Genomic DNA, 13681 nt, shown 5'->3' with positions numbered 1-13681 from the left:
TAAAGACATTTTAAAAGGAAAAAAACTTTTTTCTGATAAAAAGAAAAAAAAATAACTTACTCAACATTTAATTCAGGTTTAATTTTCTAAATTCTACTAGGAATATATATAATAAAAATGAAAGTAAATAAAAAAAATAATGACCACACGATGCACAGAATAGCACCTGTAGTGATTCCTTTCTTCAAATCCACAACCATATATACCCTATTCCTTCACGCTCTCTCATTACTCACTTCTCTCTCTGTTTCACCATTTTTGCATATCTCTCCAAAGCTTCCTCAACATTATTAATATTCCATTTTCAAATATTAAAATTAATTAATGACAAAGGAAATGGCAGAAGGAGGTTCATTCCACGCTAAGGACTACCAAGACCCACCACCAGCTCCATTGTTCGATCTCGGCGAGCTTTCCAAATGGTCTTTTTACAGAGCACTGGTGGCTGAGTTCACCGCCACCATGCTCTTCCTCTACATCGGCGTCAACACCGTCATCGGCTACAAAAGTGAAACTTCCGGCGGCGACCTTTGCGCCGGAGTTGGACTTCTTGGTATTGCTTGGGCTTTCGGTGGGATGATATTTGTTCTCGTTTACTGCACTGCTGGAATCTCCGGTACGTCTCATTCATCACTTAAATTTCCGAAAAAGTCATGCATATATTATTCGAGAAATTATTTTTAATTTAAAGTAACATAATTGAAAAGGGAAACTTCTTTTTATCGAAAAGTAAAAAGTGCACACACAAAAGTCTCTTGTTAGGAATTGCATCTCTAATTTAGGTTTATTCACCTTTATCTTTTACAAAAAAAAAAAAAAGGGGTCTTGTAGTAATGCTTAGTTAAATTTCCATATTAATGTTAGAAAGTAATATTAATAATTATTTGAACAGGAGTTCAATTATCAAACATTAGAAAGTCAATGTACTGTTGTCCAAAATTTGTTCACAACTTCTTGTGGTAAACATTTATGATGTGAAGGTCCTTGTGTAGAAACATTTTGGTTCGGAGGTCCTTGTAGAAATTCAATCTGAATGAGGCAATAATTGAATTGTGTTTTGTAGGGGGTCACATAAACCCAGCAGTGACATTCGGACTATTGTTGGCTCGAAAGGTGTCATTGGTCCGAGCCGTATTGTACATGGTGGCTCAATGTCTAGGAGCCATTTGCGGTGCTGGTCTATCAAAAGGATTCCAGACAGCTTACTATACTCGGTTCCAAGGTGGAACCAACACGCTGAGTGATGGCTACTCGGTCGGAACCGGTTTAGCCGCTGAGATTATCGGAACGTTCGTTCTTGTCTACACCGTCTTCTCCGCTACTGATCCTAAGAGAAATGCTAGAGACTCCTTTGTTCCAGTAAGTATAATCCTAATGAAGTAAAATAATTTCATTAATAAGGTTTTATTCACATGTCATACAAAATAATTTTTAAAAATTATAGCTTGGAAAAAGATGAGGGTCATGTTGTTCTTTTTTAGAAACTTTGGTTCATGTATGTCCTTGATTAATCTCTATCAATGCTTCTGAATTGGGACCACTATGTTCCTCCATACATTTCATTTTCATCCTTAAATTGTGTCGTTTTATAGTCCAGCTTGAACCAACAATATATTTTGGGGACGATAGGGTTAGAAAAATCTCAACCAATTCACCGTGTGCATTTAATTTGTTCGGTGAAATTTTTTCATGCACATTCATTAATTACATGTGATGTGGGTCATGTAATCAATGTTAATTTATTAATTTATCTTATTATAGTAATTAATATAGCATGCTATTATTGTTAACGTACATTTGACAGGTTTTGGCTCCACTTCCTATCGGATTCGCCGTGTTCATGGTTCACTTGGCCACAATCCCAATTGACGGCACCGGAATCAACCCTGCTCGGAGTTTCGGTCCGGCCGTTATCTTCAATGAGAAGATTGTCTGGGATGATCAGGTATATATATTAATCATGTCTTAACTGTAAAATTGCAATTATCTTAAAAAAATGTAGTAATAATTAATTTGTGATTTTTTTTGCAGTGGATATTTTGGGTTGGACCGTTCATTGGAGCAGCTATAGCAGCATTCTATTACCAATTTATATTGAGAGCAGGAGCAGTGAAAGCACTTGGATCATTCAGGAGCCAATCAGTTGTTTAGACAAAATAATTTCGAAAGAGAAGAGAATGATTAAGTTAAATCAAATTGTCATATTGCACTCGATCGATTTCCATTTTAATTATTTAGACTTAGCTTGAACGTTAATTAATATATGTAATCTTTATTGTGTACTACTACTCTCTCATTATGTTTTATGGAAACTTTTCTCATCATAGATTATTGAAATACTTTTCTCAATGCCCACTTAAATTTGCATGCGCATATCATGGTAGATGACTGATTTCAATAAATTGTTTCGTAAGAAAGTCCACTGCAGAAATTTATGTGCTTAGCATTATCCCATATTGATCAAGCAACTGTTGACTATAGTTGTTTTGCAAACCCCATCACAATGGAAGTGATAGAGAACTTGATGGTGTCAGTGCGGAATAAGAAGAAATCGAGGAAGAAGAATTTGCACTTGAAGTCAAAATTCTTGGAAAAAGTGGCTGATAGAATGATATGGAAATTAGGAAGTCTCCTTGAAACTAATTTAATCAAGGGTGTGAATGAAGTAGAAGAAAAATGTGGGGGTTCAGCAGAAAGGCAAGGTAAACTATCGGATCCAAGTGTAAATGAAGCCAAGGATGACAATGGAGAGATTACTGAGATTAAGGACTGCATTGCAAAAATGGGGAAACGAACGGTGCTGAATGGAGGAGCGTACTTGGCAAATCGAATCATCGGTTCAGACCAGAAAGTCAAATATTGCAATTTAAATCAAGAAATTGACGGAGATCGGTTTTATAAATCGATCGGGAAAGCAGTTGTCACTAATGACAAAACTCATCCCAGTGTAGATACTATGAGACGAATCGATTCTATAACTGATTTTGATGAAAATCAAACATCGGTTCATTGGAATAATGGTCCAATAGGGAAAGAAGTTGGTAATTTAATTATCAAAACTCATCCCAGCTATTACTTACATGAAATTGACGAGAATCAATGCAAGATAAATCATCTTGTAGATTCAATTGGGAAAGAAGTTGGCAATTATGCCAAAACTAATCCTAGTCTTGTACTGAACCGAAAAACTGATCTAATCAGTGGGATTGACGGAATTGGGATTAATATTGGTGTTGAACCAATAGAGAAAGAAGTCGGAAATCAAGCCGAAACTCATCTCAGCATGTTAACTCAAGTAATTGACGATCCAATTGATATCGGCTTGACTGATAAGGTTAAACCGAATCAATCAGTGTGCACATATGAAATCAAAGACTTAAATGATGGGACTGAACCGGGTCAATTAGAATATTAAATTAACAGTGCAGGTATGCCTTACCAAATCAAACCGATTCAATTAGAGCACAACACTCTAATTAAATGGTTCAACGGTCAAACATCAAAAGCAATGGAGGACAACCTGCACAGAGAAAAGAAAGACGACGAACGAACACCGGGAAATTGATCGGCCAGAACGCTTTGACGAGCAACATAACCGTGGGGGTTTTGCTTCTAATCATCCTACATACCGACATCGGCGTATTAATTTGTGAGTAGTTAATTTGTCATGTGTCAGAGTTTACAGTGTCGTCGTTTTCTATTTTACAGATTTGTACGTGTCTGCACTACTTGAGTCTTTGTGGAGTCTGATATGAACGTAGTGGGGAAGTAATAATAGCTGGTCAATTTGAGTCTTGTTTGAAGTGTAGAAGTTTAGTGTTATTCAGTTAGCTGGTAATTTGGGTGTTATTCCTGTACATGTTAGTCTCTGAATTTGTTAACGCAGTAAGTCATAGCTAGGTTAGAGTAATGTGTTAGGGATCAATGCCTAATGAAACAGTCGACTTGTGGCTTGTTCATTGGGTTGTGTCATAGGCTCATCATAGTCCGATGATGATAGCTTATTTAGATGTGTCCTATTTTGTGAGAATATTCAGAAAATCAATGGAAGAATGCTTGACACCTTACAAGGGAAGAAGAGGATTATTTTATGCAGGAGTATCAAGAACCGTGTGTTCAAGTCAGATGCTGAAAGTGATCGACAATCAGCTAAAAGTTTCAAAACAGTGTGGAAAGTTTCTACTTTTCTCAGCCTAAGTGAGTATCAGCACAATGGAGAAGGAAACAAGATGAAATAAATGGCATATGTCCTCTCGGAAATCTCTGTGGTATTCTGTGTTACAGGCAGCTCCACTAGCAGTACATTTTGTCTGTTATTGACAGGAAAAGCAGAATTAGTTATTGTTTCTTTTGCTTTAATTTCGAGCCATTAGATGCTCCTATTAGGTAGAGATTTCGCCAGCTGTGGCTTGTTAGATAGAAAATCAAAAAGGCTAGTAGGTTTTTCATGTATGAGTAGGACTATATAAAGTCCTTTGTAAAACATCTTTTTTTTCTTAATGAAAGCTAAGGCATTTTCTGTTTATTTACATCTTGCTGTTTTTCAAAGCTTTCTTATTTCTGAAATACTCTTCTTGCAGGTTTAATGCTGAGTAATTGAACTAGGAATTGCTCCTAGCAGATGTTATTCTGTATTAAGCCTTTCTTACTACAAATATTAGTTTAGGTTGATTAGGAAAACTCTCTGTTTTGACCTTTGAAGTTAGATAGATATTGCTGAGTATACTGCTAATACAGTTATACAGTTGTGTTGAGTTTATAACTATAGAAAGGTATTTATTTCTGCATTTCTTCAGTGGCATCAGAGCAACCAGGTTCCAATAATCTTGGAATGGCCGTGGTTAATACAGGGACACAAGTAGTTATGCCCATCTTAAATGGGGAAAACTATGGAGCTTGGTCCTTAAGAGCAAAGGATCATTTAATGATTAATGGGCTCTGGGAGTCAGTAGAAAGAGGGATTATTGGTACAGATATAGGGGTTGAGCTGACTGAACAACAAAGGAGAGACTTGGAAACAGCAAAGGAAAAGAGTTTTAAAGCTTTTGTATTTCTAAGAGCAACAGTCAATGAAGATATTCTGATGAAGATAGAAGATTTGGAGACAGCAAAGGATATTTGGGAGTTTCTGAAGTTGGAATTTGTGGGTTCTGCACTTTCACAGAGGATGCAAAGGAATATAGCTAGGAGAAACTTTGATAACTTTGAAATGAAGGAAGAAGAAACAGCCACTGCAGCTAAACTCAGGTACATGGATTTAATTATGAAAATGAGAAAGAAAAAGGAATTTGTGGACAAGGAAAAACTGATAGAAAAATTGCTTAGGAGCATTCCTAGTAGATATGCAAACTCTATTAGTGCCTATGAGTATGCTTTTGATAATGATCCAGAATCTGTAAGTCTTGAACAGCTGTTTGGTGTGTTGGAGTTACATGATAGCAAGCAAAAGCTGAAAGAAGACAGGGATGTATATGCTACGAAGAGTGAAAGGTTTAAGGTTCCACAAAATCCACCCGGTTACAGTCAACCAGATAACACAAACCAGATCACTACCCAACCAACAGCTCACTCATATAGTCAGAGTCCACTGTCCATAGGAGGATCCTCAAGTCCCTACCAGTTCCATGAGATTCAACAACAACTGCCTCGAGCATTTAACTCCTCCTATCAGAGCTATCAAATGCAGCCTGTACACAACTGGAGGCCTAATGCAGCACAAGGCCAGGCAGGAGCTCAAACTGCTCCCAAAAACTCAAAATGGGGATTATTTCCTGAGTGCAAGTACTGTGGCAAACCTAACCATGCTGTAGAAGATTGTTTTTGGAATGAGAATGCAGAATGTCAGTTCTGCAGAGGGAAGGGACACATTAGAAGGGTTTGTTATGAAAGATGGTACAAAGATCAGTCTAATCCTCAAAGCATGGGTTTTGGAAGGCCTGCTCCTGTGCATCCTTCTATCAGAGTTCAAATGAACCAAGCTGGGAGTTCATACAGGCCATCTCTAATGCAAACACAGTCTGCATCACCTGTGTATCAGGCTCACTATGTATCTGCTCCAATGAACTACACTCACTTTCCTTGGACAGGACCAAATGTACAACAAGGCTTCACTCATCAATATGCTAGTGTGCCACATAACATGATCCACCAAATACCTCAGATAGGATACACTACATTAGGAAACTACAATCAAGGAGTACAATCATCAAATACTGGACCATCAGGAACACAAAGTGCTCAGGGCAGTTCAAGTCAGGAATCAGGCAGTTCTGCAAAGAAACCTCAGGGGGATCAGAGATCAATTGTAGAAGAGAATGCATTTGTTACTGAGATTTGTGCCACTGCAGTGAAAAAGGACAGTGATGATGAGTGGCTTATAGACAGTGGATGTTCTAACCACATGACTAAGAAACAGGAAGTTTTTGTGGAAAAGGATCATGATGTGAATGTAGTTGTGAAGGTTGGAAATGGAGAGACAATACAGGCCAAGTGGAGTGGAGATGTAGAGTTAATTACTAAAACAGGATACTCAGTGCTTGAAGGAGTATACTATATACCTGAGTTGGATCAAAACTTGATCAGTGTAGGACAGCTGCTTGATATGAAATATTCTGTCCTGTTTGAGGATCATGCCTGCAAGATATACAATGCAGAGGGAGAGTTAGTACACAAGGTTCAACAGGTTAACAGGATGTTCAGGCTCAAAATGGCAGATGTGCAGGGGGCTTTTGCAACTGTGACAGGAAGGGAAATGACAGAATTATGGCACAAGAGGTATGGACATGCCAGTTTAGACACTATTCTGTATATGCAGAAGAGAGGAACTGTGAATGGCTTACCAAAGCTATGTAATAAGTTTAAGTCTGTATGTGGTGGCTGTGAAAGTGGTAAGAGTCATACCCAACCTTTTCATTCAAGCTTGTGGAGAGCTACTAAAAAGCTACAAATGGTGCACACAGATCTCTGTGGAGCTATGAAAACAACCTCACAAGGTGGAAACAGGTATTTTCTCACCTTCATTGATGACTTTAGCAGGTATTGTTGGATATATTTTCTGAAGACAAAAGATCAAGTGTTTAGTGTCTTCAAACTGTGGAAAGGTGAGGCACAGGCTGAATGTGGTGAAGTTTTAAGAGGGATAAGGAGTGATAGAGGTGGAGAATACATGTCCACAGAAATGAGAAATTATCTTGCTCAAGAAGGAATCTTACACCACAAGACAGTGGGGTATGCACCACAACAGAATGGTGTAGCAGAGAGAAAAAATAGGACTATAGTTGAAATGGCCAAATGTATGCTGTTTGAAACAAAAGTACCTGTTAAGTTCTGGTCTGAAGCATCAGCCTGTGCTGTGTATGTTCAAAACAGGCTGTATACCAGGGCATTAAAGGAGAAAACTCCTTTTGAAATGTGGTTTGATTTTAAACCCACTGCAGAAAGGTTAAGAGTATTTGGGTGCATAGCATACTTGCATATACCAAGTGCCAAGAGGGAGAAGTGGTCAGAAAAAGCTTTGAAGGGAGTCATGATGGGGTATGGGAGTGATACAAAGGGATACATGATATATGATTCTGTGAAAGAGAAGATGTATGTTGAACACAGTGTAAGATTTGATGAAACTGAGAGATGGGATTGGCTTGAGTCTACTGTGAAAGAACCTGGAAATGTTTATGTTGAGATTCCTTTTGTTCATGTGGAAGAAGTACAGAGTGAAGCTCCAAGCACACCAAGAGAAGACACCTCAGAGACTGAGGAGGAGGCATCAAATGAAAACACTACTGTGGATAACAGTGGTGATGCAGAAACTGGTCCTGAAATACCTGTGTTAGTGGAAGAAGAGGTAGAAATAGAAGAAAGCAGTGAAGAGAATTCAAACTCCACAGACAGAATCTCTCAAGAAGAAATACAGCAACAACAACCATTGGAGGCAGTGAGACACTCTAGAAGAATCATCAGACCCCCAACTAAATTCCAGGACTATATCCCTGTTGATGAGGCCATAGAAGAAGAGGATATGGGAGCACATGCTATTGACTTTGCACTGTCAAGTAGTGTGGAACCAAAGAATTACAAACAAGCTGAGAAGGAGCTATGCTGGCAGGAAGCAATGAAGGATGAGATACAAGCAATAGAGGATAATGGTACCTGGATACTAATGGAGAAGCCATACAATAATACAAAGGTAATTGGGGTGAAGTGGGTATACAAGACAAAACTAAACCCAGATGGTTCAGTAAATAAACATAAAGCTAGACTGGTTGTGCAAGGTTTTAGACAAGTGTATGGAGTGGATTATGAAGAAACATTTGCCCCTGTTGCAAGATTAGAAACTGTAAGGATGTTGATTGCCTTGGCTGCAAGCAAGGGATGGAAAATACATCAAATGGATGTAAAAAGTGCATTCCTGAATGGCATGCTAGATGAAGATGTGTATGTCCAACAACCTGAAGGTTTTGTACAACCTGGCAATGAGCACTTGGTGTATAAACTGATCAAAGCTTTGTATGGTTTGAAGCAGGCTCCAAGAGCCTGGTATGCAAGAATCAATAGCTACCTAGTAGAAAATGGTTTTGTAAGGAGTGAAAGTGAGGCAACCCTGTACGTCAAACACAGAAATGAAGAGAAAGTCATGTGTTCATTGTATGTAGATGATATCTTGATAATTGGCACAGAAGAAGGACTGGTGGAGGAATTTAAAGAGATAATGAAGACAGAGTTCAAAATGACTGATTTGGGGGAAATGAACTATTTTCTAGGGGTTGAAGTGGATCAGAGAACAAATGGCATCTTTATTCATCAAAGGAAGTATGTTGCTGAGATGTTAGAGAAGTTCCACATGACACAATGTAATGGCTTTGCTACCCCAATGGAATTTCAGCTGAAATTAGAGACAACAAAGCCTGGAGAAGAATTTGATGTCACTCTATACAGAAGCATGGTGGGATCCTTAATGTATTTGTATGCCTCAAGGCCTGATATAGCATGTTGTGTAAACCTGTTGGCCTGTCACAGCTCTAATCCATCTAGATACCATGCACTGCATCTTAGGAGGATCCTGAGATATGTGAAGCAAACTGCTGATTATGGGATCTGGTATAATCAGAATGGCAATATTGATTTGTTTGTGTTTAGTGATGCCAGTTATGCAAGAGGTGAAGGTAGCAAGAGCAGAACAGGTTACTGTTGCAGTTTTGGAAGTGGTGTATTCTCATGGAACTCTAAAAGGCAGAGGATAACAGCTCAATCATCTGCTGAAGCAGAATTTGTTGCTGTGAACCATGCAGCCAGGCAGACGGAATGGTTAAAGAAATTGCTAACAGACTTGAAGGAACTGAAGAATAGGTGTGTTGCCATTTATTGTGACTCAAGTGGAGCTATAGCTATGGCAGAAAATCCCACAGACCACTCAAGGAGCAAGCATATAGAGGTAAAGTACAACTATGTGAGAGAGTTGATAGCTGCCAAGGAAATCAGGATGGCTTTTTGTAGAACAAACTATCAACTAGCTGATATCTTCACTAAACCTCTGCAAAGGTGGAGATTTGAAGCTCTAAGGAGCATGATTGGTGTACAAGGTTTGCAAAACAAAGGAGGAGTTGTTGACTATAGTTGTTTTGCAAACCCTATCACAATGGAAGTGATAGAGAACTTGATGGTGTCAGTGCGGAATAAGAAGAAATCGAGGAAGAAGAATTTGCACTTGAAGTCAAAATTCTTGGAAAAAGTGGCTGATAGAATGATATGGAAATTAGGAAGTCTCCTTGAAACTAATTTAATCAAGGGTGTGAATGAAGTAGAAGAAAAACGTGGGGGTTCAGCAGAAAGGCAAGGTAAACTATCGGATCCAAGTGTAAATGAAGCCAAGGATGACAATGGAGAGATTACTGAGATTAAGGACTGCATTGCAAAAATGGGGAAACGAACGGTGCTGAATGGAGGAGCGTACTTGGCAAATCGAATCATCGGTTCAGACCAGAAAGTCAAATATTGCAATTTAAATCAAGAAATTGACGGAGATCGGTTTTATAAATCGATCGGGAAAGCAGTTGTCACTAATGACAAAACTCATCCCAGTGTAGATACTATGAGACGAATCGATTCTATAACTGATTTTGATGAAAATCAAACATCGGTTCATTGGAATAATGGTCCAATAGGGAAAGAAGTTGGTAATTTAATTATCAAAACTCATCCCAGCTATTACTTACATGAAATTGACGAGAATCAATGCAAGATAAATCATCTTGTAGATTCAATTGGGAAAGAAGTTGGCAATTATGCCAAAACTCATCCTAGTCTTGTACTGAACCGAAAAACTGATCTAATCAGTGGGATTGACGGAATTGGGATTAATATTGGTGTTGAACCAATAGAGAAAGAAGTCGGAAATCAAGCCGAAACTCATCTCAGCATGTTAACTCAAGTAATTGACGATCCAATTGATATCGGCTTGACTGATAAGGTTAAACCGAATCAATCAGTGTGCACATATGAAATCAAAGACTTAAATGATGGGACTGAACCGGGTCAATTAGAATATTAAATTAACAGTGCAGGTATGCCTTACCAAATCAAACCGATTCAATTAGAGCACAACACTCTAATTAAATGGTTCAACGGTCAAACATCAAAAGCAATGGAGGACAACCTGCACAGAGAAAAGAAAGACGACGAACGAACACCGGGAAATTGATCGGCCAGAACGCTTTGACGAGCAACATAACCGTGGGGGTTTTGCTTCTAATCATCCTACATACCGACATCGGCGTATTAATTTGTGAGTAGTTAATTTGTCATGTGTCAGAGTTTACAGTGTCGTCGTTTTCTATTTTACAGATTTGTACGTGTCTGCACTACTTGAGTCTTTGTGGAGTCTGATATGAACGTAGTGGGGAAGTAATAATAGCTGGTCAATTTGAGTCTTGTTTGAAGTGTAGAAGTTTAGTGTTATTCAGTTAGCTGGTAATTTGGGTGTTATTCCTGTACATGTTAGTCTCTGAATTTGTTAACGCAGTAAGTCATAGCTAGGTTAGAGTAATGTGTTAGGGATCAATGCCTAATGAAACAGTCGACTTGTGGCTTGTTCATTGGGTTGTGTCATAGGCTCATCATAGTCCGATGATGATAGCTTATTTAGATGTGTCCTATTTTGTGAGAATATTCAGAAAATCAATGGAAGAATGCTTGACACCTTACAAGGAAGAAGAGGATTGTTTTATGCAGGAGTATCAAGAACCGTGTGTTCAAGTCAGATGCTGAAAGTGATCGACAATCAGCTAAAAGTTTCAAAACAGTGTGGAAAGTTTCTACTTTTCTCAGCCTAAGTGAGTATCAGCACAATGGAGAAGGAAACAAGATGAAATAAATGGCATATGTCCTCTCGAAAATCTCTGTGGTATTCTGTGTTACAGGCAGCTCCACTAGCAGTACATTTTGTCTGTTATTGACAGGAAAAGCAGAATTAGTTATTGTTTCTTTTGCTTTAATTTCGAGCCATTGGATGCTCCTATTAGGTAGAGATTTCGCCAGCTGTGGCTTGTTAGATAGAAAATCAAAAAGGCTAGTAGGTTTTTCATGTATGAGTAGGACTATATAAAGTCCTTTGTAAAACATCTTTTTTTCTTAATGAAAGCTAAGGCATTTTCTGTTTATTTACATCTTGCTGTTTTTCAAAGCTTTCTTATTTCTGAAATACTCTTCTTGCAGGTTTAATGCTGAGTAATTGAACTAGAAATTGCTCCTAGCAGATGTTATTCTGTATTAAGCCTTTCTTACTACAAATATTAGTTTAGGTTGATTAGGAAAACTCTCTGTTTTGACCTTTGAAGTTAGATAGATATTGCTGAGTATACTGCTAATACAGTTATACAGTTGTGTTGAGTTTATAACTATAGAAAGGTATTTATTTCTGCATTTCTTCAGCAACTTGGCGACATTAGTTTAAGGATGTCACTTATTGATTGATTAAGAATAACATCAAAAAAAATAAAAAAATGATTAAGAAAGATATATTTTTCGTCCGGGAAACGAGTGAATGTAGAAACGACGCAAGTTTGATTGGACTATTATCTTTGTAGTAAGGAAGAATATATGGACTTTATTCAAGTTTAGAATTTAGAAAAGTGCTATCAAGGATGTTCATATAGGTGTTGAGTCCGGTCATGCCTAATAATATGACTTAATTGCCTCAAAATATTCCTAAATTCTATATTATATACGAGAGCGGTTGAAGATGCCACTAATTTTTGGACAATCAAATTGAACAAAGTGAACAAAAATATTAATAAATGAGCGCTGATTTTTGGACTCATTTTTTTTTGAATTTATTGAACTCATCAAACGTATTTTTGCTTAATACTGCTAAAAAAATCCATTTAGCATTACTGCTAATAAGTGGGGGTGTAAGATGACACATTTAACTGATCTAGCCTCATCAGGGTTAACATTCCTTCGGGTATCTATGACTAGTCGATGGAAAACTGATCGAAATATGTTAGTCCTTTGGTCTAATTCTGTATCGTTAAATATAATTATAGGAAGAAAAAATAAAAAAGGATACTATGTAGCTGATATTTATATTTTATTGAATTAGAGAAATATATCGGTTTTCTTTTGGATGTTTTATGAAATACTTGAATGAATTACAAGACCAAAAACAGAGCAAATCTTGCAAAAGTAAAGTAAAAGGACCAATTCGATACAAGTAAAATAAATGTGAGGACCATCTCTTATATAAAAACTGTACAAGAAATACTACAAGTGGATGAGGTCGTCAAGTCATGAGAGAGCAGAGTAGAGCAGCATATTGTCCTTTGTGTAAAAGAAAATGCCAAATACTGATTCAATTAATTGTTTTATTATTATGATGTAATATTAGTAACTTTTTTTTCCACATCATTTTTTTCTCTGGCAAAACTTTTTCAGAGTGTTTGCTTTTTTAGAACAGAGGGAGGATCTACTTTTTTACTTTTGACATCACGTTCATCACTGTGATGGGTGAATGGATGGATATCCCAACTAACTAAATTGAGTAATGAAATATTCTTCCTTTATGACTTTTACTTTTTTTCAAGTCGTTTCCATGATGGAATTTTGTCATCTAATGTTATCATTGCCTCTTATATTCAGTTTTGAAAATACTATCTTTATTTCTGTTACCAAAATAGATGCAATTTTTTTAATATAAAATTATATTAAAAAATTTATATTTATTTTATATCTATTTAGAGTATATTAGAATTTTTTGAACTTTAGCTGGCTTATGTTTTACTCTGGAAATATGGAGAAGCAATCTTCAATTTTGTGTTATTTAGGCTTTGGGGCAGGTCTGATTTATTTGGGATTTTATGGCCCAGTTAGTTGAAGCATTCTTCTTTTTGTTAGTGGGCTTTGACCACGTCTTTAGCTGGGCCTGGGGACTTGAGCAACTGTATCATGCTGATCGTTTATACGCATTTCGTATCCCGGCAGAGTGATTTAAAAAGGACTAATTTTTTGATTAATTCATAACACAAACTATCCATTTAAATTCATTCCTTCAAGTCGAATTCATGTCCTCCCGATAAAAAAAATATCCAATCAATTGGACTATACGTTCTGATTGGCAATTTAAAAAGGACTATCGTTTGCCACACTAGACCGATTAGCTAATGCTACTGGGGAGATTTAAAAAGGACTATTG

General features: G+C 37.3%; 1 protein-coding gene across 1 annotated transcript; it reads left to right on the top strand.

Annotated features, from left to right (window-relative positions):
* The first annotated feature begins 324 nt into the window (after positions 1-324).
* On the top strand, positions 325-2151 carry LOC139884517 (probable aquaporin PIP2-5). Its single transcript, XM_071868534.1, has 4 exons — positions 325-616; positions 1064-1359; positions 1805-1945; positions 2032-2151. The coding sequence occupies exons 1-4, from the start codon at positions 325-327 to the stop codon at positions 2149-2151; spliced, it is 849 nt and encodes a 282-aa protein (XP_071724635.1).
* The last annotated feature ends 11530 nt before the right edge of the window (positions 2152-13681 follow it).

The sequence above is a fragment of the Rutidosis leptorrhynchoides genome, unplaced genomic scaffold, assembly GCF_046630445.1.
Source record: "Rutidosis leptorrhynchoides isolate AG116_Rl617_1_P2 unplaced genomic scaffold, CSIRO_AGI_Rlap_v1 contig564, whole genome shotgun sequence".
In the NCBI taxonomy this organism is placed as follows: domain Eukaryota; kingdom Viridiplantae; phylum Streptophyta; class Magnoliopsida; order Asterales; family Asteraceae; genus Rutidosis; species Rutidosis leptorrhynchoides.
The sequence above is the reverse complement of the archived record's forward strand: the minus strand, read 5'-3'. Positions and strand labels throughout refer to the sequence as shown.